Genomic DNA, 12,033 nt, shown 5'->3' with positions numbered 1-12,033 from the left:
GCCTAATGAGCAATAGATCCAAGGCTCCATTGGGTCTATATGGAACCCCGGCGTCACAAGTGGAGCTCCTTGGGTTGATGGCAAGAATGCCATTTTAAGTCTAGTTTCATTATTATTGTACCGTCTGGAAATTGTCATTAGCTGACATCACTCATGCTTAAATCATTGCAACTGTGCTAAAATAGCTAGTGCTAAACCATGCCAAATGTGTCGGTGGTCATGCTTAAGAGATTCTTTTGCTTAGTCGACTGTCATATTCAACGTACTATGACCTTCACATTAAGTCCTTGTTCTGTAAATTCATGTTCTCATAGGTGGGTGTTTCAAGGTTAAAATGTGCATGATCACATTTCTGTGTGTGCTGCTTCTGGGGATGAACCCCCCCCCCCGTTTCGTGCCTGAGGAAGGGGGAGACAGTGATGCAAAAAGTAGAGGATACATTAAACACTTGTATCTTACCTTATTTTTGGGTCTTTGGAACTAAAACCAGGTAAACATATGGTAATCAAAATATGTTGACATGAAGCTCTGTTTGCCATGATTTAATACTACTGATGTAACTTCTGGGAATAGAGGTTCTCTTGGTGTTTTACCCATTCGTGGTGTAGAATCCTCATTAAAACCATGTCTGATTCCCCCCCCTCCCCATTCCAAGATTGTGTTATTCATGTGTGAACTGCATGTCTGTTTCGCAGAAGGGAATAGGTCTGTGTACTGGGAGGTTAAGGAAGACCTTTCTGGCATTTCTGGTGGTTGTCTTTCTTTGCTCGACGCTAGGGACTAGACAAAGAAATGTATTGATTTATTTTGGGGGTTTTATACCATGCCACGTTCAATGGCACTGCTTCCCAGCACCAGGGAACTGTATTATGTGTACCCTTCTACCCCTGTAACTGTGTCCAGCCCACCCCAGCAGAACCTCTTTAATCTTTTCAGAAATATCAAGAGGGTTTCATGTAACTTCTCGTATAGTTCTGTTTGTGGGAGAGAAAGTTATCGGCTTTCCAACTTTGCCCTTTCCTTTGGTCCTACGCCTCGGATGGAACTTTATGAAACCCTTTAAAAAATAAATCAGACTGAAATGTTCTGTTAGTTTCTGTCTTCTGTGTGCAGGGAATGTGGGAGACTGGCCCAGAGCTAGCCAACAGGGTTTCTCCTAAGTTTTCCAAATATGCACTATAACAAAAAAAAGCATTCAGTAAGTGCTTGACACAAAGATGTTATGGAAATAATCATTATCTGTGACAGGAACTATATTTGGTGATGGTTACATGCAAATAAAAGTTTATAGGAAGATCTATTTTTCATTCTGAAGACATAAAATTGCCAGTTATGGTGACCGCCATGTCCAATATCCGGAAGGTTATTCATGAACCAAATCCATTAGTCGGGATCACAGGGGTACCTAGGAACTGGAATACCATGAAAAGGGCCCCTGCCTGACCATCACAAGTGGAAATGAATGAGAGATTAAGACGAGAGGAGAGTAGAGACCCCCTTGGAAGAACATGGAGCCACAGTAGAGGTCGGACCCACATTACATACACAGGTTGTGTGGAGCAGGTGGAAGGAGAAACAGGCTTGTGGCAGGGCTTCAAAGAGGCTTGAAAGAAGGTCCAAGGAAGAGCTTTGACCCAAAGCTGTAGACCCAAAGGCACGAGTGAATTCTGGTCTGGTGAGGAGGAAAGGAAGAGCAGGCTGGGACAATTGTGGGTTCAGGTTCCTGGGTTCGGGATGAGATGATAAACCCACCAGAAATCGCGTAGACCCTCCCCAGTGAGGCTCACTTCTGGGGGAAAGCTGTCCAGCTTGATCAGGACGACTGAACTACGAGGAGACTTGCTGATATTCGTGTGCCAAGCTACTCAACTGTTTGCCTCGCCTGCAAGGTCTTTGTGGTGAAACGGGGACATTTGCAAGAGACTGACTAACCTGGGGGAGAGACCCAGAGAGTCTGTTGAAGGAAGTCTGTTTTTTCGCCTGGAACCAGAGATTTACTATTTCTGTCCTTTTAAGTACATTGTCCCTAAAATACGTTTAGAAAGTAAACCTTTGAGTTGGATCCTCTGTAGAGGCAATGTGCCTTTGTGCCTGTGCGTGCAGCCAGGAGTCCGCCGTTAACGAGAGAAGTAGATGGCAATGTTGAAGATGGGACCAGCTTTCAGTGTAGGGCTTCATCAAATAGGTTTGCACTCTGGGTAGGCTAATGCTAGCAACAATTTGTCAATCTGAAAAGGCCAAATTGACCAATGGCAGTGCCGCTCTTCAGTTCATCACCACTACCAGAACCATCGCTGATGTGCTACCGGGGGCAGGATGACTGCAGCCCAATGAGGAAAGTTCGGAACGTGAGAAAGGACGCACCCTTGATACTTGGTATGGTGTAACCCTGCTGTTTGTACGTGGTACAGTTCCAGTATCTGTCAGAGGTATGCGTGTTTCCGTGGTCACTGATTAGGTAACACATGGACTTCTCGGAGTCCCAGTGAACCTTTTAAAGTTCTGTGTAGTTATTTTGATTTCATAACAATGGGTTTGAGTGGAATCTGCTACTGGTGGTCTAGGCTTTCCAGTGCTCCAATCAGCCTCTTGCGACTGATCCATGCAGGCAGGAGCAGCAAGGCTTGTCGTGTATCGGGGGTCCTTTAAGATGTTCAACAGCGCTGCGCCCACAAAGGGTAGGGGAAGGGACCCCCGATCGGCAGGTTTCCACTGGTTTTTAGAGGAGCCCAGTATATGTTGTCCTAGGCAAAGCTTCACCACAGATGTCTTGACATGTTGCAAAAGCAAGGCTTCCTCAACAACGTCTTTTGTGTGACGTTCTTCTTGTGCTCGTCTCAAGGATACACATGGCAGTTGAGGAGACTATGCGGTTATATAGTACTTTTGGGTGGTCAGTGCAAACTGATTCCAGTCATGATGGGTTCTTCATTTAAACATTGGGGTGGCACCCGCTCGCTGGTGGTTGCCATGTTGAAACTGTCCCATGCTGCTGCCCAGGCCAAAAACACAAGATATGGAGTCTGCTCAAAAAGCCCAGACACCATTCAAGTATCCAGGCAGATATGGCCCTGGATCTGCTGTCCTCCATCTTCCAGGACATACAGAGGCCATGCCCATATATGGCTACAGATTACTTTAACACAAAAAGAAGCTGGTAACCTCACACTGTTCATTCACCCAGAAGGGTCCTCAACTGCTTTCTCCGGATTCCGCACACTGCATCCCACTGTTCACAATGTAAGCTGTACACGGTCACCAGCCAGGTGAGCGCACAGCTAACCTTGGGAGGTGATCTGGACAGCGATGGGGAGTTAATCGTGTGTTGCCAAGGGACCCTCAGGGACACATCACAAGTTTGCCTGCCTAATGAGGTATCTGTTTAGGGCTCATCAAGAAAAAAGGGTTTGGGAAAACAGTCTGGAAAAAGTACAGAGACTCTCACCAGGGACCCACATGGACCTTTGCCTTTTCAGAAATATATATTTTGGAGTGTGTTTTGAAGTTTAGTCAAATGGCAGAAAAAGTAGCCTTTCAAAAAGTGATCTTACCATGGGGAGTACAGGGAGGGTACATGTGGACAGAAATGAAAATAGGATCAGAAAAGGTCAATGTTGATCACTTTCATTTGTTAAATTTTCAGATAGTAGCGCTGCTTAAAAACTCATATATGCTTCAGTTCTTAATGCGTCGTCCTATTTAAGGCTAGCTGATGAGCACAGTGTTTAATCTATGCATTTTTAATGTGTGCTCGTTGATGATTTTGTTTCAGGAGAGTCGTATCTATGCATTGGCAAAGTCTGGGATGAGGCTGTCGGAAGTCCTTCCTGGATATGAGGCGCCCAATCGAGGTGAGCAATCGATAGGAAAAACAGCAAAGACCCCTCACTTAAAATGAGCTGTCCGAGAAGGGGAGTAACTTTGCTGAAAATGTTGGGGGAGTGGTGTGGGGGTACACATCTAAATGAAAGGGGGCCCCTGCCAAATGAGTGGGACAAAATGGTGTGCCACAAAAGTTTTGGGGGGGGGAGACAAACACCTGTGTCCCCCCTAAAATTATGCCCATGTGCCCAAAACAGTTTCAGAACTGATCACACGCACCCCTTTCTGATTTATTTCTCCAGGTCTGTCATAGGATGCCTTATGCATTGAAGAAAACATTTTAGCAATAGATTGTACTGTGTGTCCCTGGAAATAAAAATGCGATTAACTCTAGCAGGCTGCATAATTTGCACTCCGCACTAGCCGTTGGTGAGTGATAATTAGGTCATGTTTTGTACACCAACAAAAAAAGAAAATGCTACAAAATTATTTCAAAGAAAATCCAATGTCCTCCCTGTTTAGGGATGGTCATAAGTATGGAACAGTAGCAGTTCACACTGCTGCTGTACCATGTTTTTTTTTGTTTTTTTTTTTAAAGCAGATAAATGGTATGCAGTGACCCTTTTGTGCATTGGCCCGCAAATTGGGTGTGCATGTAGGTATCTGGCATGCCCCCATTTTCCCTTTTGGGCCCCACTCTCACATTTTTGTCCCCGCTCTTCAATGATTTGATATGCTTCCTGAGTGTTTCAAAGTATAGCTGCCCTTTTTTATCATAGAGGTACAAATGGGCGGAAATGTTAGTAATTAAGAAGAGGCGTTCCCCAAAATATGGGGTGATGCGACTATTCCTAGTAACGTCTGGTAGAATACCACCTGTTTTTATCATCTGAATAATAAGAGCTTGTGTTTCATGTTGTTTGGGCATGTGTGGGAGGAACTAGCCGCTCTTGCTCACCCAACCTTTTCACAGGCCGTACCATCTGCACAAGGAATTTGGATCCATCAAGCAGGGAGCCCTCGGCCTCAACTCATCACAGAGCTGAGCTTGCTGCAAGATCGGAAACAGTCTAAAATTCTCTACCCAGGCTTCGTCCCTTGAAGTAGGACTAAAATTCAGCTATTCCGACTCTTGATGATCTACAAAACGTGTATAATTGACACAAAGAGGAAAGGAAGGGTTTCCAAATAGTTTACAATGTCAACCCACCTCTTCAGCGATCCAACCCCTTTGACCTTAGTGGCCGGGAGTGGCCATACTGAGGGCTTCTTCCGATAAAGGTTCAGAAATCAAAGCTGGAATTAAGGTAGAGGGGCAGCTGACCGCACAACAGGAAGCTCAACAACAGGAAGAGGTCCAGGTGGAGTTGGCATCACTTATTTAAAAATTCCCTTGACCTCAGACACATTTCCAGCTGCAAGTTAGTCTATGTTCATCGCAGTGCCTCCTTGCGAGGAGCCCAGAGCCCTGCATATTGCAGAGTGTGGGCCCGGGCTTGGATGAGATTGCCTCTTCCTGTCTCTGCTGACAGGAGAGCTCAAAATCCACATACCACCACTTCCGAAAAAACTTCAAGGAAGCGCAACTCCCATACCTTCCTAAACACCAGAGGGCTTTGGTGGATCCAAACACAAGCATTGGCAAAGCACAAAGGTACCCCATGACGGTACTTAGGCAGATTGACACATATTTGGCATAATGGAAACATCATGTATGACCGCCCAAAGTAACTTTAAAGGGCACTATGAAGTCTTGGTTTTATCAAACCAGGTCAAATATGAAAATGTAATTCCGTTGTTTAAAAATCCTCCTTCATTGAAGCAGCCCGTACTTGAGTGAGTGAGCATGAGAGAGAGATTTGCTGGCTCTCCCATTCCTGGAGTTTCCGAGTCTGTCAGATGAGAAGCACACCAGTGCATTTTTGTTCATTTTGCATTTGGTCCAGGTTGGGCTGACTGTTTTGTGAGTGGGTTCGATGGCGGACAGACAGGCCTAGCACACCCATTGGGAACCGGGCCAGGGCCACCAACCTTGTCTTGCGTAATGCACTGAAGAATAGCAGCCCAAAGTTTGGATTCAGAGATGTCGAGGCCATGTTGGGAGTCTCAAAGCACTGCCGGTTGTTGCACTGCTGTGGCCATGCACATATGCAAGGACCTTACAGGCGGGGTGATGACTCCATGCCTGTCCAAGCACTTGTACAGTATAAATTTGGCTCCTAATGTGTCTTTGGGCCCTACACCGGCAACGTGGTCAACTAGGATTTCAAAAGCTGCAAGTTACTGTTCTGCTTCATTATGGGGCCTCTAGACAGAGAAGCTCCTTGACAGAATGGCATTGGGAACAGAGTTGGGGTGGAGTATGGAAAACAACATCTCAGGAGGATAGCTCAGGGGCAACGTGCTCGCCTTGGAAGCAAGAGCAACACAGGTTCGATCCCCGGATCCGCGCTTAGAAACCTCTGGGTATTGAGCAGGTTATAAATAGCCTATCATAACATAAATATGGAGAGGTTGTGCAGCTGTGTGAAGAGAAGGTGAGTAGAAAAGACGGAGTGTTGTGAACCCGATGAAGGAAGCAAAATAGCCTAGTACCTTTTCAGAATGTGAAACATTAATGAATCCCAAGCTGATTGGCCAATAAGGTACTCTAGGGCCGCAGCATCCATGCTTCAGTCACGAAGCCATCGTATCGCAGCTGGCTGGTTGAATGGTTCATGAGTCCCGCAGGTAGGAATAGTTTCAGCTCAGTCCCTCCCTTACTGTTTGGGGAGACTGCAATTGCTTAATTTGGGGCTTAGCTGCCCATGGGTTCAACAGAAGCCGTAATGTATACAGCCTTACCAGAAGATCGGTTATCTGAGGGAACGCCACCCCCTATGGAATAAATGAAAGGACTACAGCAGCTCTACTTTCATTTTATTGGTGAAATGAAACGAAACCATTTCATAGATTTTTATCAGCACACACCATGGCCTCGGCATCAAGTTGTCCAATATAGCTTATTAGCACCTTGTGTGGAGGAAAAAGCCAATCAGGAGGCTGGGAATGTGGGATGAAACTACCAATCTAGCCTGCGTTCCAAGCCACCTGATGGCCGGTTCCCCCACCCACCATCTTCCTCCTGTGAGACAGGCATGGTATCGAGATAGACACAGACTCAAAGGTAAGTTTTAAAAACCTTTGTTTCTTAAAGTTCTTTGGTTGGTGCAGTGGTCAAAGTGTACGAAAAGAAGTAGTGGAACTATGTTCCCTGCTGGCCTGCCCCCGCTCCCCACAAACCCCATCGCCGCACCCCCTCAGAGACACAATCAAAACCCCCAAAGAAACACACCTGCTGTTTATGGGAATGTTCAGTGCTGTGCACTGAAGTGGAAGCTTCAATTTCTTCCTACACTTTTATTTTAAAACTTAACCATTCCAGAACGGTGTCTTTTTAAAATAAAAGTATAGGAACAGTGAAACTTAAAAATAAACAGTATAGGCGCACCACTCCTGTCCACTTCGACCTCTGGGTTGGTGTAATGCTTAACTGGCCCTAACACTAAAGGGTTGATTCCCATAACTGATGTTTCTAGGGGCTGTCGAAGTCTAAAAGTCCAAAACAAAAATCTGTGTCTAAACCTATGTTCGCCCACACTCTTTGACAAAAATGTGTTAGAAAGTCTTTCAAAAGCAAAAAGTGGTGGTTCAACAAAAATGGGAACCCAGTATTGGTTTCAGGTGGTCTTCTCAGCAGATGTGGGTTGGTCTGCTTCAAAAGGATGAGTTCAATCAAAAAGACTGTTTGTAGGACCCTCTCCATGGTTCAAACAATGTCAATATATTTAATGCCTTGAGGTTTCCTTCCTCGAGCTTCAGTTCCTTCAGTAACACAACATAATCAAGATTCCACTTTGATGGGCCTCTCTGGGTTCCCTTCCCCAAGATCCGGTCTCTTTCAAATTCAAACACAATTTCAGCTCTTAGGCCTCTCAGAGTTCCTTTCCCCAAATTCAGGCCCATCTTGAGTTAAAAAGAAAACACAAGTTCAGTCGGTCAGTATGTCTTTTTCTTCCTATACAGTTCTTTCAAAGGGTTAGCATCAGAGACTTTCGAAAGTGCATGTAATTTATTTGCAGCCACTCCAAGCTGTAACCCCTCTCCTTTATTTACCCTTTCCTTCAGGGCCTTTCTGCACCCCTTCTTGTTCCCCTCTTTTCTTGACTTTTTTTCATATGCCCACTGGCACCTCTTTCCTTCTCCTGCACACTTGCACTCACCTCTCCGTGCCCACTGGCACCTTTCTTTCCTTCTCCTGCACACTTGAGCTTTCTTTACCTTTCCGTGCCCACTGGCACCTCCCTCCTTGCTTTCCCGTGCACACTTGCACTTTCTTTACCTTTCCATGTCCACTGGCACCTTGTCCACTCTGCCGTGTCGCTTGCACCCTTCTCTGTCGTTTTGGGTTACTTGCACCTTTTTTAATATAGTCCTTTTCCTTTGCGCCCCTTGTCCGCTCTGCTTCCTGACTTCTCTTACTTTCTCTCAATCTTGTCACTCTTCTTTCAATCTACACTAATTTCTTTTCTTTCCTCTTTTCCACTTTGTGCCGCTTTATGCGTTTCCTTTCGCCCGCTCCGCTTCAGCCAGTCGCATGCTTCCGAGTCTCTCTCTTTTATTTCCACGAGACTCACCCGGGCAGCAGCGCGGTGACGAGCAGTCCCTCCTGGTTGTGCGGGCCAGAGGTCAGGGTCACACCACCTGCCCCTCAGACACCCTTGGTGCCGGCACAGATACCAAGGGATTGAGCAGTGTTCCAACCACCAACAGCAGCCTGCAAGATTCTTCGCTCCGGCTCTCTGGACAGCTCCCTAGCCACACTGCAGCCCATCAAACACCAGACCAGCGTCTCAGCACACTGTTCTCCTCTGAGCCGTCAATCTTGCTGCTCTCTGCTTCTTGCCTTCTCCAGTCCAAACAACGTCCCCAGCTCACTCCTTCAGCTGTGCAGAACCACACCTTTTATAGTTGGAAAAGCAGTCAAGTGGAATCAGATGTGGGTGATAATTAGTGAATGCCCGACTCTATGAATGCTGAAACATATGTTTTCTACAGCTGGTTTCCCTTACACTCCCCATGTTATTCCTATGGGAAATCTTCACTGCTCCTGGTTGCCTCTTCCTCGTCCCAGTATTTGTTGGAAATGGGGAGGGGGGAGTTGGAAATGCCCCCTAAAATCTGAGGCAAAGGGCTTTGAGGTAGAATGGAATTGTAGAGGAGATTGCGTTCCCACCATCCATCCAGGGACTGGTCTGGATTCATAGGACAATCTTTTAATTGTGTCTGCGGGGTGATTATAGGGACAGGAGTCTTGAGGAGGTTCACGACCCGGTCAGGTAGAGGATGAAGGGATCGCAATACAGGAACTCTGCCCTTGTGTCACTTGGGGCTTCTTCCTCCCCTTTCGTGTGCAACTGACTCGCCTCTTTCTCCCCTTTGGGTCACAAATGACAGGATAGGAATCGCTGGCCACGACTCCTGAGTTGTAGGAATCAACATAGCCCACAAAGGCCTCCGGGATTTCCTTTTCCTCCCCTATTTCCCCGTTAGGATACCCCGTCTCACCTGGGTTATCCCCCTTCAGAGAACCCTCGGTTCCTCTACCCAGGTGATCCTCCCTCATTCGTCCACCCCCAGGTTTGGGATCCAAAAGTGATAGCCAGGCCCACCTGAATAGAGGATTTTACGGGGTCTACATGGGAGAATACCCCTAGGATTCTCACTCCCCCATCCCCTACCCTTTTGTCAAACCCCCTACCCACTTAGCTCATTGTTGCGTGAGACCACCATGGACATGGAAGAGGGCCTCCATATGGAGCCCTGCCTTCCAGATCCATGGAGGACATCTTGGTACAGTATTTTCATTCCGTGAACAGGACGCTGCGAGGCATCCCATTCACAAAAGGAAAATACTTAAAATTAGCCCCGTTGCTAATAGCGCTGAGCGCCCATTCCAAGGGCTAGAACGAGTGTTAATGGCCCAGGGCCTGAGTTAAAGGCCTGAGCGAAGCCGGGCCTTCAACTCAGGCCTTTAACTTAGGCCCCAGGCTGTTAACACCTGTTACAGCCCTTGGAACAGGTGCTTAAAGCTCAATTATTGGTAAACAATTTAACAAGGTGCTGTGCGTAGCTCCCTATATCCAGTGACCACAGCAATTTATATATTTTAATAATTCTATTCAATCTATAACCATTTCGGATTTGGTACGCTCAAATGCTACATTTTGATAGTCCATGAATCTAGTAAAGGCTGTATGTTTTGGTGGCATGTTTTTTTTCTTCTCATTACTGCAACCTATCTTTTTTATTAGAGTGCTTCTCCCAAGTTTCCGGTTAGACTTAGGAAATACAGACACCTTCCATGCAGCAAGCCTTCCAGGGCTTTCAGCATGGAAGGTGTCCGTATTTTGTAAGTCCAACAGTAAACTGGGGAAAAGCTCTCAAAGCTCCTACTCCGAACCTAACATTTGCGCTTCTAAAGAATGCATCACTTTCAGTGGAGTAACTTTGCTGAAAATGTCGGGGGGACATGGCATCTAAATGAAAGGGGCGTCTGCCAAATGAGTGGGACAAAATGGTGTGCACAAAAGTTGGGGCAGGACAAACACCCTTGCCCCCCCCTAAAATTTAGCCATGATCACTTTTCAGATTTCGCTTCATTCTCGTAACCTGTGCGTGATCCCTCTTCCTGCTCAATTCATCAATGGTATCAGGTCACGTGTTAATTTTTTTTCTGGGTGCATTACTTCCAAATCCTCAGCCATCTCCTACATCTTTTCACTTTACTTTATCTGCTAAACTAATCTGCAGAGGCCAGTATTGTAGTGGAAGGAAAACAGGACACCAAAAGGCTAATCCAGGGCGAAGATACTGTTTGTAAATTGACAAGCAAATTTGGAAGAAACATTGATGTGCAGAGCAACTCCATCAAGGTAAACTAAACAATTGTGCATAAATAAAAGGAAACCATATCGTTGAGCATCTTCTGAGGACAAAAACAGGAAAGGCATCCCCCGAACATTTAGTATCAATAGGACACCCATTGGAAACCTAGGTGTCTGGAGGCGGGAACAGTTCTTTAACAAACCTAAAGGTTTTTGTTAAGAGACTCGAAAGTCAACGTACGCCATCTTGAATTGGGGGGGAGCCAGTACAATTCATGAAATGCAGCCATTTTGAAATGGCTTGCCATAATGAGCACTGCATCATTTGCCGCTCGGTTACCATTACCTATCACACATGCAATAAGGGAAAAGACCAGCAAGAGTACCCAGAAAAATTGAAAAACGATAAAATGTCCAAACTTGAACCCTTGCAGTCACAACTTTACATCATTTACCCCAAAAATTAGCCAGTGCTGTCTCCTGAGCTTGGAATCTAGTCAGAAGAACCATACATGACAGGTAAAACGCTGATACCCTATCTCTCCACTGGAACTTCATCTCCCTTTCAACCAAAAACGTGACCTAGTGGGCCCCCGCTTCCCAATCCACTCTGCATCCGGTGAGCTTTTTTTAATGAGAAATGTAACGCGGGCTGAAAGATTAGACTGCTGGTTCTCCTCTGCCGCGACACAATCTGTTTCCCTGTAGCACCTCATAACTGATGCATGCAAAAGCACTCGTGCTACAACACTTTAAGATTACACCTATTTTGCTTTTGATTTGTTTAACATCCGTGAACTGTAACCTGGCAGAGGGGCCAATTTCATTAAGAAACAAGTACAGATGTTCAGTGCAGCCCAAGAAGTTGCATTTCCTCAAGTGGAACAAAAGCTTCTTTGGTCCTGAAACCGAGTTGTCTTTTGGCCTCGTGGCTCTAGTAACATCAAAGCCTTCCATAAACTGACCTCATGTGTTTTTTAAGACTGAGTAATGACCTCTTTAAAACAGCAAATTACAGGGGGTTTTTGCACATTTGCTTTTAAATGATCAATTTCAGCCATGTTTGCGTACACCAATGAAGATCGTGTACAACGCGCCGGCCCTATCAGTCCGGAACGGCTCTCCTTTCCTGACATCACTGCACTGTAGTCACTTCCCGTGCTCTGGATTCCCACTGAATCATGGCGGTGCAAAGCCGTACTTGATCTCAAGCGATGTAGGACTAATGCCACATTATCCAAGGCATTTAGGTTAAACTAGTGATTTTGGAGCGTTCCCAAGCGCC

The 12,033-nt window shown here is 46.0% G+C and overlaps 1 protein-coding gene across 2 annotated transcripts in view; it reads left to right on the top strand.

Annotated features, from left to right (window-relative positions):
• PLEKHH1 (pleckstrin homology, MyTH4 and FERM domain containing H1) overlaps positions 1 to 12,033 on the top strand; it is a 493,065-nt gene that overhangs the window by 261,713 nt on the left and 219,319 nt on the right. For both annotated transcript variants that reach the window (XR_011283967.1, XM_069638989.1), the window contains exon 8: positions 3,773 to 3,851. Coding sequence is in view for 1 of the 2 variants with exons in the window: in XM_069638989.1 (XP_069495090.1) it covers positions 3,773 to 3,851 (79 nt within the window). In the remaining variant the exon portion in view is untranslated. The remainder of the gene's footprint in view (positions 1 to 3,772; positions 3,852 to 12,033) is intronic.

The sequence above is a fragment of the Ambystoma mexicanum genome, chromosome 14, assembly GCF_040938575.1.
Source record: "Ambystoma mexicanum isolate Mex_15411 chromosome 14, UKY_AmexF1_1, whole genome shotgun sequence".
In the NCBI taxonomy this organism is placed as follows: domain Eukaryota; kingdom Metazoa; phylum Chordata; class Amphibia; order Caudata; family Ambystomatidae; genus Ambystoma; species Ambystoma mexicanum.
Note: the sequence above shows the minus strand (reverse complement) of the source record. Positions and strands in the feature narration are given on the sequence as shown.